The sequence below is a fragment of the Squalius cephalus genome, assembly GCF_949319135.1.
Source record: "Squalius cephalus genome assembly, chromosome: 16".
Classification (NCBI taxonomy): Eukaryota; Metazoa; Chordata; class Actinopteri; order Cypriniformes; family Leuciscidae; genus Squalius; species Squalius cephalus.
Window position 1 is genome coordinate 15,687,703 of NC_137137.1, and position 13,361 is coordinate 15,701,063.

At 40.0% G+C, this 13,361-nt stretch overlaps 1 protein-coding gene and 1 long non-coding RNA gene across 4 annotated transcripts in view; one reads left to right on the forward strand and one right to left on the reverse strand.

The window, feature by feature from the left end:
• The window catches only part of LOC307173663, a 73,179-nt gene extending 72,474 nt beyond the window's left edge, over positions 1-705 (reverse strand). For all 3 annotated transcript variants that reach the window (XR_013823895.1, XR_013823896.1, XR_013823897.1), the window contains exons 1-2: positions 629-705; positions 50-96 (exon numbers count right to left, since the gene is read on the reverse strand). This is a non-coding gene — a long non-coding RNA (uncharacterized lncRNA). The remainder of the gene's footprint in view (positions 1-49; positions 97-628) is intronic.
• A 2,041-nt stretch (positions 706-2,746) lies between these two features.
• srxn1 (sulfiredoxin 1 homolog) lies at positions 2,747-6,228 on the forward strand. Its single transcript, XM_079896162.1, has 3 exons — positions 2,747-3,032; positions 3,148-3,353; positions 4,865-6,228. The coding sequence occupies exons 1-3, from the start codon at positions 2,808-2,810 to the stop codon at positions 4,914-4,916; spliced, it is 483 nt and encodes a 160-aa protein (XP_079752288.1). The 5' UTR covers positions 2,747-2,807; the 3' UTR covers positions 4,917-6,228.
• The last annotated feature ends 7,133 nt before the right edge of the window (positions 6,229-13,361 follow it).

Sequence of the window (13,361 nt, forward strand, 5' to 3'; positions counted from 1 at the left end):
AATGATCCACAGTGAGAGACAGAGTGAGCCGAGCTCCAAAAAACCTCACCTACTGTAGACAGATCTCATTCCTTCTCATGCCAAATGTCCAGTGTACTGCAGGGACAAATTTGCTGTAAATTGTCTTGGCATGTGGTAATGGTCATGTTGTCAGGCCAACTTTTATGCAAATGATTGATCATTTCTGGGGAGACTTTTTTTGGGGCCAGCTTAGAAATAAAATCAGAAATGACAGAACAAGCTTCAGAGTCAGACATCTTATACTAGGTGAGAAGTATGTTAATTTTTAAATACCTCATATTTTAATATCTTTATTGCCAACAAAAGTGAGGAGAAATGTGCAGATTTTGCAATATATATATATATGCAATATCAGTTCTCATAAATGTCCAAAATACACAATATGTACAGTGCATTGTCAAAGTCCCTCTGGCACTGCACTTTTACTGTTTATATACAGCAATATTTGTCATAACTAGGCCTAAACATAAGTTTCCCATCTCTGAGGAGAAAAAGAGACGGTAAGCTAAGCTCATACACGGATCTCAAACGTTTTCCTCTGTATCTAACGTATATCATAGAAGCAACAAGTTAATTATACAATAATTATATGTAAGGACAAACTTACATTTTAGACTCAATATTGCCAGTTACTTTGTCCATTTCTTTCACCGCCAACGAAAAAAATTCAAGCGAAGCCGAAGCTAGTAACTTAAACAGTTGAATCACACAGTCGTTTGTTTTACTGTTTTGATTTGAATCAGTAAGTTTTGAATGAATCGTTTGAGTGAATGATTCAGCTACTCATTATGAATCATTATTATGGATGAATCGGTTGAATGAAGATTTAAAATGACTCACTCAAATACAGTTGTTGATTTCTGCATTAATCTGTGTTATTATGAATAAATTATTTAATGACAGTCACGTAGGGCCTGTTTACACCTGACCACTTCGTGCGTTTTCTCCGATCGGATAGCTATCTGATTTATCAAAACGATTCCATTTACACATGGTCACATAAATGTGTTTTCCAAAAACGGATATAAACCATAGATAGACTGTAAAAAATAAACCCGATCTTCAGTTCCCGCGCTACATGCAAATTTAATGGAGTGCACGTCACCGAAAGCAACAGATATGAGCAGAGCCCGTCCTATTAGACATTCTCTGATATGAGCTGCATTTTATTGATCATCAGCTAATTTCAAAATCAAAGACCGCAATAGGAAAGAGCGGCAACAGCACTGGTAATATCATTTCGCTTCTTTACTTTTAATGAAGATTAAAACCTCCCTGTCTCTCTCTTGAAACCAACACGGAAGTGAATTAAACGACAATTCATTAACTGTCCGCTTGAGGCTGGCTGCAAAAGTGAGTCTGCATCTCCCCCATGTTAAAATGCCCAACTTTACAGCAGAAAAAAAACATGTTTACAGCCTGGAGCAAAAAGTGGCTTTGGTCTATACAGCTAATTTTGCCCTTCATGACAACTGTGAGGGGGGTGAATTTTTTTATAACTCATCCGTTTAAATTATATTAAGCCTTAAATTTCTGCATAATTAAGGGTGTCCACTTTTGAGTGACAGGTGGATTCCCACTGCAGTGGTCATTAGTCATCATTAGCCGTTTGTCTGCTGTTTTTTAGCCGTCACCTTACCTCAGCTAATTGTCTGACTGTAAAAATAAATAAATTTGGGAGTGACGTGCTACCAAGATGGCGACGGTCGGCCACGCCCACTTTAGGCTTCAAAAACAAGGGGGTAATCTTTCAGAAAAAACTGAAGCTTCCCCGGGGGCGCCATTGATTAGCAGACCATCACATGCTGTTAGCATTCCATTGACTCCCAGTCATTTTGGCGTCACTTTGTCAGCGAATAACTTTACATCTGAGGCGTTTAAAGACTTATTTCTAAAGAAACACGAAAATGTATAAAAGGCTCCATTACCTTGTATCTTACGTTATGGCCCCGTAGAAGCAGTTTTTGTAAAAATAGGCTAACGATTGCGTCATAACCATGCGACTCTCTGTCGCACAGTAGAGAAATTACCATATAGACAGGAGGAGAAGATCGCAGGCAATCGGGGGACGTGGAGGCAAAATGACAAAATAATTAATCAGAATACTTAGCAAAAGTTGCTCCTGCTCCAAGCTCATGGACACCTCCTACTCACGATCTCCGTCTCTGCAAGTTTCGGAAGAGAATGATTCAGATTTCTCTTGGCACAGCTACTAGAAGACAGACAGGTTGCTCACCTCACATCTACGTCGTCAAGCTCAGTTTGAGTCTGCGCAGTACGCTCAGCCATCAGGAAGTGGGCGCTTTCTAATTGACTTCACTTTTCTCCGTTGAATCCAACGGGGTCGCTGTATCCATTTCTTTTACTGTCTATGTTCAAAAACGGTCTTCAGAAACCTACGGGTGGCGTCACGGACACTACGTCCATATTTTTTTACAGTCTATGGTTGAATCACAGGATTGAATAGCACTCTTGGTACATCACACTTACTTAGTAAAATACAACTTTTAGTATTATTTTATTAATAATAATTAATTTAATATAGCCTATTTATATATATATATTTATACATATTATCAATATCCATAATTAATATTATTTATATAATTTTTAATACATATAGATACAAGATTTAAAGAAAACGTTTTAATTATAATACACTGACTATTATTTTGTTCTGCTGAAAAACAGACAGGAAAGGGAAAAGATTAGGACCAGAAGGAAATATTACTCGCGCATGCGCAGACACAGTACTTCCCTGACGTCTGGTAAAACTTTTTCTGGTGATGTTTCAAACTCTGAGCGGTGTTTTCCGGAAGCACGTCGGTACCTCAAGCGTGAATCCATTCACGATTTTCAGTCGAAACATGGGCAGTTTACGCAGCGAAAACCGCTCTATCCATTCAGACAACATCCAAGACGTCCATAACATCCCAATGGACGTAATCATACGACCCATTCCGCCTGTTTTAGACGAGCAGAAGGTCCAAAGCCTCATGACCAGCATAAAGGTTAGAATAATTAGTATTGACTACATTTAACGTTTAAATGTGCTTAATCAGTTTGTGACATTATACAAGGTCGCCGTAGAAAATGTTGTGATGATGTGATATGATGATTTTCCAGGAGGGCTCAGATATCTCAGATGTGCCTCCCATAGACGTGCTTTGGATCACTGGAGAAAAGGGGGGCAATTATTACTATTCTTTTGGAGGCTGTCATCGATTTGCTGCCTATCAGAGATTAAAGATGAAATCCATACCAGCCAAGATCATAAAATCTAACATCTCAGACCTGCGTACCTACCTGGGAGCATCCACGCCGAATCTACTGTGAGTGACACGGCCACTGATCTAGATAGATCTATATAGATCAGTGGACATACGACACGCATAAGAGACGAGCACTGAGGTTGGCAAACCTTCACTGACAGCCATCAGGATGGTGTTCAGGCACATTTATCCTGGATGATTGTGTTTTCTGTAACTCTGAAATGTGGATTCTGATGAAAATGGCACTGATGTTCCTGCAGCTTAAGTTTCAAGATGTGTCAGTTATATCTCTAAAGGTGTTTCATTCTTATGAATGAGCTATGAGTTTTGAATTATCCAAAACAAATGTCATATGCATATTTATATTCCTTTTGCCCAACATCCTTTTGCTTGTTCACTGTGAGATTCAAGTCATGATGACTAAACAAGTCTCCATTCATCTGTCAGTTCTTAGCCTGACCATCAGATGGCAGCATTATAACACTGATGGATTAGAGCTAGGCTTCCCAAACTTTTTTTGACCAGTTATTTAACACCACATTCGTGTTTGGTTCTGTTATTGGTTAATATTATATAAAGGTAAACAAATAAAATATTTCATTTTTTTTTTTAGTAAGTGTTCATTTAGATTTATTTTAAAACTATTTATTTTATTTTTTTACTTTTCGGCCCCCCTCCGGTTCTCTTGGGGAAAACTTTGAGCAGAGTATGAGATTTTGTCCAATGTTATGTCCCCTATAGAGCTATTCAGTCACAAAATCAGTTTGTAGAACAACCTAAAGGCTATTTAACTTTATTAAAAAATAGCTACAGTTCTTATTAGAAAAAGAAAGTGAAATACTTTATTCTGTTCTATTTGCATTAATGCATTTAATTGGTTAAAAAAAAAATGCAGATTTGTATTGTATGCTTCCATTCGATGCTCAGGCTTATCTGACCTTTGATGATTGTTTTCATTTTGTTACATTCACATTCCTGCCAAACCACACCATGACCATCTGCAAGATGACCACATCCATGTGCCTGTCTGGTGACCATTGGACTTGGTTATGTCTGTGCTCTGGACCAAAAGCTTTGAGATTGAGTCTCATGGGTGGACTCTGATGTCAGATGATTGTCTGGCACAGTCAGAGTCATAAGAATTTCACTATTTACTTTTTTACTGTTCTGCTTTCAATATTACAAGCTGATTCTGCCCATCTTAATCAGCACATTTTAATAAAACCACAGCAAACTATGTACTTAGTGTATTTTTAGATGCACTAAATTTCTTCACAGCATTTTTAAAAATGACAATTGATTTTTTTATATGCCAGTGGAGGGGCATGAGAATTTTAGGACGCTCTCTGAAGCTCATCTATTACGGCAGGACATGTTGGGGGTCATGTGTCATGAGAACTGGCCAGCATTCTTCTCCTCTGCAGGCTGGAATGAAGGAAAAGAATGAATGCTCAGTTTTATTACACTGCTATATATAGATGGATTGAAGCTCACAGTCAGACTGGTGTAGAGGACATATAGTGAAACCGCTAATCTGACATAAAACTGGTCTCAATTATTTCTACTTTCAGCTGTTGTCTGGAGGAGATCAGAGGACGGGCACCTCAGATTTTTTCCTTGTAATGGCATTTCATTTCCTTTTGACCCTTGACCTTGGCCTAATATCCATAGCGAAAGGCCTCTCAGACTCTACAACAACAATGACTGAAGCTTTTGAACCCTAGAATCTCTGACCGCAAAAATTGCAGGTGGCTCAGTCAATAATATAATAAAAATGACAAATTTTATTGTGTATTTCTGAATGTTGCAACAGTTTGTATGGAATGGCTTCATAATAAAAAAGCTTTGCAAATGTCAGCAGCTTCAAAGTTTTGCATATGTAAATCTCCTTAAAGGGGTAGGCAATTTTTTTCATAAACACTTTTTGTTATTCTGGTTGAAACTCTCTTCACATCCTAACAGAAATCAATGATAGAAGTGCTCTAAATATTAAAAAATGTACACATATATCGTCTATGGAAGTCTCAGGACCAAAAATCTGATATGATGTTTTGGAGGAGGCGTGGCTTTGAGAGCGCTCTGAAGGGAGGGTGGGATCTAATGCTTCAGAGCTAGCTTGCTATTGCTAGCCGCTCCAAAATTGCCTTACCTACTCATATTGGAAAAAACATTTGGTCCATACATTGATAGTCAATGGGGTCCAAAACAACATTGGCATAGAGTGCTGCAGTGATGATGTATTTCTGTAGGCTAACTTGGAAGTTAGCATCACCCTGGTTCCCTCAGCAAAATCAATTAGAATTTTCCATTGGCTTTTGGATTATTGCAGAAAATAAGCTCATAACCAAAAGTTTATGATTCTTACAAGTTTTGTTCATCATGTTAATCTTCCCAAATGAACACAACTTTTATGAATATTGAAGCTTAAATACAATCGGCATTGGTAAAAAGCTAAACGTAGACTTCTACGTCACATCACTAAGCTTCCGACAACTCTTTCAGTCTTTATTTAAAAAACACTTATCATGTAAGTTTGAGGTATAATAGCTTGCAAGAGCACGATTACAAATACAATGAGGCTGTAAAAGCGGAATAGTGAGTAGATGAGTTTTCCTGTTTAGCTGATGATGTTTAATGTCAGCCTCTGTAGTCCCATTTAGCCGCTTGTTAGCAACCACCTTTTCCAAGACAAGTAAAAGCTTTTAAAAAACACAAGAGGGTTTTAATGATGTATTTTATGACTAAACTGTGAAAATATATTGACCTTGTGTTTACCACAGACCTTATTTCTGGCATTAAACCAAAAACCTATGACTTCAGGATAATGGAACCAGAATCGCAAGAATGCTAACTCATTTCTTGGTTTTGGCTTACAAAAATACATCATCCCTGCAGCACTCTATAGACAAAATATCTTCAAAATATCTTATTTTGTGTTCTGAAGGAAAAAAAAAAAAAGTCATATAGGTTCAGAACGACGTGAGGGTCTGTACATAATAGCATTTAATTTTTGGGTGAACTATCCCTTTAAGAGATATTGTGTTACCTTGGGATCTTTATAGCAACAGTGTTCAGCTGAAGATCAACAGCTGCTGATTGCAGGAATCATGTATTTACAGTCGCATCCTTTGATCGTGGAGGAAGGTACAGGCCTGTGATTGGCGATTACTACCGTGTAGATCTCTGCTGGTAGATAACAGAGTTTATCCATTGCCGATATACGAGTCCCTGGGGTCCCGGCCCTGATCTTGGCCTCCCTTTGGGGCCCCTCAGGAAGTGAAGAGGGGGCCCCGGGCCTCGGCGGAACAAACCTGACTGACTGTAAATTTCTGGCAAAAGAATGGTCGCGTGTGAGAAGACTTCCTGTGGCTTCCTCACGGTCTGGAAAAAATGTATCCTTAGAAGTGCCCTGACACGCATAACCCCTGATTGAGGAGACACAAAGAAAGAGAGACGACACACACCCAATTTGGGAAGCGTGGGCTACACCTGCTGCTTTTTGGGGAAATAAAGGAAGCTGTAAGATTGTCTTTTACTTCCCAAAGATTTTTCATCCTAACTAGGAGGAGAAAGATGAACAATGACAGATGGTGGGAGAAGAAATGGTTCCAGGTACTTAAGGTAAGGTTTCACTTACATAATTTGTAACATCATTGTTAGTATACTTATGTTTGAAAGTCTCATGAATTTTTCAACCTCAGTCACCTGTCATTGTACCGATGTAATTCCACTGCTCTGCTTTTGACAGGCGTGAGAAATCATCTCTCTCAGACAAATCCATTCTGTCTGAGGATCAGAAGGGCACAAGACACAGGCTTTGACCTGGAAGCCGATCTTCCCTCCTCTTGTTCTTGAGCGTAAGATCATGAGTGTGAGATTCTGAATGATATTTTTTATAACTTGTTATATTTATGCACATTACCATTTATATATTTTGCTAATAATGTAATTCTCCTTACTGACTTGTAATAGAGAAGAACATCTCAGTTACGTATGGTAACCCTCGTTCCCCGAGGAGGGAACGGAGACGTACGTCAGAAGCAGTGGGGATTTCTTTAAGACTGCAAGGCAAGCTCGGCTTCCCCTATAATGTCAAAAAAATAATGGTCAAATATGTACTATTGTGTTAACATTTTATTGACTAAAAATGCGTTAGAACACGTTCATCTCAAAGACGAGTTCGTTCAGAATCAGTTACATATAGCAGGTCGGCTGACTCGATTTCCTTCTCATACATTCCCGTAGCGTCACAGTGCATTTCCCTGTTGAAGCCCAGCGTCCATTGACTTCAATGGAGCTGCTTTGAGCAGTTTTTTTCAGTGCTTCGAAACTAGACGGTCATTGGATAAATGCTGCGATTATGTCCCGCCCAAGGACGCTCAGCGTCTCTGGGGGTTAATGGAGGAGTGGGCTGGCCTGGACTCCGGGCTTCTGCGTGATGATTGGAGGGTCTTTCGAAAGGCTGCATCTCCTTTTGATTGACAGCGATTTCATACAATAAAAAGTCGGAAAAGATGCCTAGTTGGTACGACAGGGTCACAGAGCATTTTCTTGAAAAGGAACGTAGGGCAGAATTTACGTATAAATAAATGGACAATTTTTATGATGTAGGCCGAAAATGAGCTTCCCCTCTTTGAAAGCCGCCACTGGTCAGAAGTGATTCTGACGAATGGGGATCTTGCTCATGAACCTATCTACTTCGAGTGTAACTAAACGAGCCAATGCACAAAGGCATGTGATAATTTCACCAGCTGCTGTTCATCGCGGTGCGAGCATATAATGAGCGGCAGGTGCATTGCATCCTTGTTTTTCCGCTGAGGAGCCGGATTTGTTACAGCGGAAGCTCAGCAACTGTGGCGAGGGGACGTACGTCTCCGTTCCCGAGGAGGGAACGAGGGTTACCATACGTAACCGAGATGTTCCCCTTCGTCAGCTCACTATGACGTAGGTCAGAAGTGATTCTGACAAATGGGGATATCTACCAAAACGCCACCGCTACTGGCCCTTCCAGCGCTCTGCTTGAGCCTCCTGGTCTTATTGGATAGCGCTGGGAAAGCGTGCCCTTGGGGAAGGGAACGCTGCGGGAACCACATCCTACCCCTGAGGGAGGCACTGTGACGGTTACACATATGGACTAGCCAAGCAGGGTAGTACAACATATGGCAGTCTCTGGGGTGGTTCTTGCGTAGTTATAGGGGGGAAGAACACCGACAGAGCCCGCTCTGTAGAGAGAAAGACACGGGCTCGTCCAAAGAGGAGCTGATCGTGGAGGAATACACATATGGGGTTGCTGCAGGGACCGCTACATATGGACACTCAGCCTAGCACAGGTTACACAATGCATATGAGTGTAGGCCTGGCATCAGATGCTCCGCAACGTCTGACTGCCGCAGGGGTGACGGAGGAACTCACAGGGTTAGTCATTTCTGGGGAACACCACTGGAGCAAATAGACGCACGTATCCGGCCCAGCGGGGCGGGAGTAGCGTTGCAAGCCGACACTAAGAACGGGTCCTTTGCGCTACTGGCCACTGGGGAGAGTATACGGGAAGATACCGGCTCTACATGAAGGTTATAGAATTTAGCGAATGTGTTAGGTGTCGCCCAGCCTGCAGCTCCACATATATCTGTCAGCGGTCACCTTGAGCCAGCGCCCAGGAGGAAGCAACACTTCTAGTTGAGTGTGCTCGCAACCTGAACAAGGCATGTCTTGGGTCTGATACCACTATCCAGTGGGCTAACCTCTGCTTGGAGACAGCCTTTCCCTTTTGCTGGCCTCCGTAACAGACGAAGAGCTGATCTGAGGTCCTGAAGCTTTGCGTTCTGTCCACGTATAACCGCAAGGTGCAGACGGGCAAGGCATGATTCAGTCTCCTCACTCCCCTCAGGAACCTGACGATCAGGTCATGCTTTCCCAATGACTTACCTTCAACTGCATCGTGATGTGCACCGATAGCGGCAACATACACTTTGAGGGTGGAGGGAGACAGCCTTCGCTCCAACCCATCTTGCAGGAAAGAAAGCATGACTCTGATCGGACATCCTCGGGGGTCTTTCCGGTGGGAAGAACACCATTCAACGAACAGGTTCCACTTCAGTGCAGAGTCACCTCGTTGAGTGGGCTCTAGCAGAAGTGATGGTGTCTACCACCGCCTGAGGTAGGTCACCTAGAACCTCCACGTCCCATCCAAGGACCAGACATGGAGTTTCCAGAGGTCTGGACGCAGGTGCCATAGAGTGCCCCGTCTCAGAGAAAGCAGGTCCTTCCTCAGAGGAATGGGCCAAGGAGGGGCTGTCGCGACTAAAAACGACATGGCCTTTTTTTCTTTTTTTTTTATGAAACGCATGCATGGTTGAATCGTTCACAATAGGAAAATATAGAAAATAGATTTAAATGACAAGCTAGGTGTGAAATTGTTTTATTTTTTTGTCCTGTTAATTTTTCACATACAGAATTTTATTCATAAAAGACGTGCAGAATGATTCGTTCATAAACGTCATCTTACGTAAATTTCTTGTTGAATTGAATGCAACAATTTACACAGGAATAATTTACAAACAAATTATGTATGATAAAATATAATAGTAAAACAGGACAATGACATAGACTTGCTTCAATTCTCTCATAGGCTAATGGTTAGAGAGTCAGACTGGTAACACGAAGGTTGCAGGATTAAATGCAGAGGACAAATTCTGAGTATAGGTTACCATACTTGGCCTTCACATGTCACTTTGTCTTAAAATAACTTAAAAACTTAATTTAAAGTGTCCATTAAGTGTGTGTTGGTGCTCCTGCTGTATGGTCTTGTTTTGTATGTCAGAGTCCAAGAGTTATGGAGCAATAGGACATGAATAGACTTCCTTTTCCTGTACAGCTTTTGGCAGGATCCTACCATTGACCCTTACCTGCAGGGGTCAGTCAACATTTCCCTGAATAGCGTCTGATTTCACACTGTGGATCTGTGTGCTGTACGAATCCCCTGCTGACGCTGCAGTCCAGGAGGGTTATGTGATGACATATACTTGCACTCTCACACAGGGAAAATTACCAAACTATTTCAGCATATTTGTAGAGTTACATGCAAATGAATAATGGACTTCTCATCCCCTCTGGATGGACTTACATTAGACTTGCAAATGCTGGGAAGAATTAGCTGTCCTGAAAGCACGTTTTTTCCTCCTCTCTCTCTCTCTCTCTCTCTCTCTCTCTCTCTCTCTCTCTCTCTCTCTCTCTCTTACTCACACACACCTCATCACATGTGGCCACAATATGAGTCATCAGACACTGATCGTATAGTCATACAGCTGAAATTCCAACACTATCTCACGTCCAATTCGTACGAATTCGTACGAATGATAAAAAGGTGGCTAATTCGTACAATTGAGTGAGGTCGTACGAATTCGTACGATTTGTCTAAACCCACGTGATGGGTAGGTTTAGGGGCGGGGTCAGGGGTAGGTCATTCGTATGAATTCATACGAATTGGGCAGTGAGGTCGTATGAATTCATACGAATTGGGCAGTGAGGTCGTATGAATTTGTACGAATTAGCCACCGCGTAGAATTTGTACGTTTTCCCGTGAGATCAGGTTGGAAATTCACATTTGTTATAAATTCAAATGTGTATTTCTCTATGACAGCAGCTTATCAAAGGAATATTATTACAGAGGTTAAAACAAGTTGAGCTCAATCAACAGCATTTGTGGCATATTTTTAATACAAACATCTGGGTTACAGTGAGACACTTATACGATTGAAGAGAATGGGGATAATCTGTTAAAATACTCACTGTTTCATTAATAGTAGCCACAAGACCTAAACAATATTTGCATTAAAATAATTTTAATAGCTTGAAAAATCATTTAGCCTATTTTCTGAGTAAAGTTATATTCTATTATTCAATATTCAAAACCACTGTAAAATGAAAAGAACAGCTTTATACAGTAGCTCAAATAATGTCTAAATTTGAACAGATTAATTATATTAATCTATATTATTTTTTGTGGTAATACACATTATCCAAATGCTGTTGTTATTAAACCTGGAATATTCCTTTAATATAATGTCATAGATTATGGGTTGCATTATGGAGGAGGAGTTCTTAGAGTTATAGCATATTCTACCCCCACTTCCCAACACACACACACACACACACACACCTGCTCTTCTCACTCAAATGCATGAACCCTATACAGCCTAACCAGTCTCTCTCTCCTTCCTAAACAAGACTGTTGGTTTCTCATGCCATAATGTTGTTGGTCCTGTAAATCTGTGTGTTCAGCTGCAGTCTTACCTCACTTATTCATCCCATCCAACTCATATGAGAACACTGAATTAGGGACGTTTTAAATTGAACATATAGGTTAATGAAATTATACAACCTAAAAATTCTTTAAAAAAATACTATTTTTTTAATACTATTTACGTTCAATACAATTTATTTAAAAAAAAACTAATATTAAAAATACTATTAAATTGTTCGGTGATTGTTTGGAACATTTATATTAGGGATTTAAAAAAAAAAGAAGTTGTAAATAAAGCAAAGATTACTGTAGTATGTTTTAGAAAGCACACTTTCAGTTTTTATTCTTCAAAATTGCACATTTCATTAAAGTGTTACTTGCTGTTTCTTTGTAATTGTGAAATTTACTAACAATTTCTGAGAGGATATTGCTTCTACACCATTTCTTTTTTTTTCAGTGATGGATCGGCAGAGCTTTATTGATTATTGCCCCCTGGGCTTGTAAAAACAGCGTGCAGGTGTTTTGAAAATGTCGTAAGTGTCGTAGATGGTGGGAGGGGGTTGTTGGTGCAGCTGAGGGGACAGAAAGTCCCGGGTTTAAGTGACACTGGAATGTTTGTGAAAGCTGCTCCAAGTGACATATTACGGGCCATGGAAGCACAGAGAAAATAAATGAGACAGAGAAAAAGGGTCTGGAAGCCATTTGCCACTGTCTCACTCTCTCTTTCTTAGATCATTCTTAACATCTGCCTCATGTTTATTTACCCAACACCCGCTTCTGGCTATAAACAAACCATCTCTGCATGAGCTCAGCCCCTGCAGAAGCTCATAGCCTCCAGCAGAACTTCTGCCCCTCGGCCACAAACCAGTTGAGAGACCAACAAACATAATTATGTGAATTTAATTTTACTTGTTATCTTGCTGAGGACATAACCTGTGAGTTAGAGCTGGAGTAAAACTGTGCTTTTAGCTGTTGTTACGCTGTCAAAACACAGAGTTTCTGACCAAGATCCAGTTCAAAATCCCAGTCAAAAGGCCCAGATAAGGAATATTCATTTACATAAAAATGTATTTGTTCCAATAAAGCACTGTTAACTATGTATATTGCAACAGAGTGATTATTCGGACCAAATGAGAATGGTCACATTGCTCGGGCACATATAACCTCAGGTCAAAGATTAGAGGTCACAGGTTAGTGAGTACATAAGCCCATATGGATGATTTAAGGTCTTGCATTCCTTTGCACTGAAACAGTAATGCAGTCAGAGCATGATTGTGAAGCAGTGAGACATGTTTTTTTTACATGACAAGGCATGAATTATGACAGGAAGGAAAGTGAAAACTTAAATGAGTTAAACTTAAACTATAAATGTAATGTGTGAACTAGAGCTGTCAAATTGATTAATCGCAATTAATTGCATCTAACATAAAAGTTTGTGTTTATTTGATATGTTTGTGTAGGCTATATATATATATAGTGTAGTAGAAAACTGCAAATTTTATGTAAATATGAAGTGTGTGTGTATATAATAGTAGAAAAAGAAGCCAAAAATGATGAAGAAAAAGAAAAGGGCTGAGAGAGAGAGAGAGAGAGACCCCTGCTGTTCTTTATCATGGCCTCGTGCTCTTTGAGCCACTGAATGAAAACAAACCGCAGCGGGTCTAAAACTCTCACTTAACGAAAACAGTAATAGCCTAATTTTGAGTGCAAACTAAAAAAAAGAAGTATTTAAAAACAAATGTAGGCTACTCTCCTGTTCGGGTTGACTTAAAAAACTCGATTCGCGGATGAATATGACTTTTTAAATTTGTTTAGCAAATTCTTAT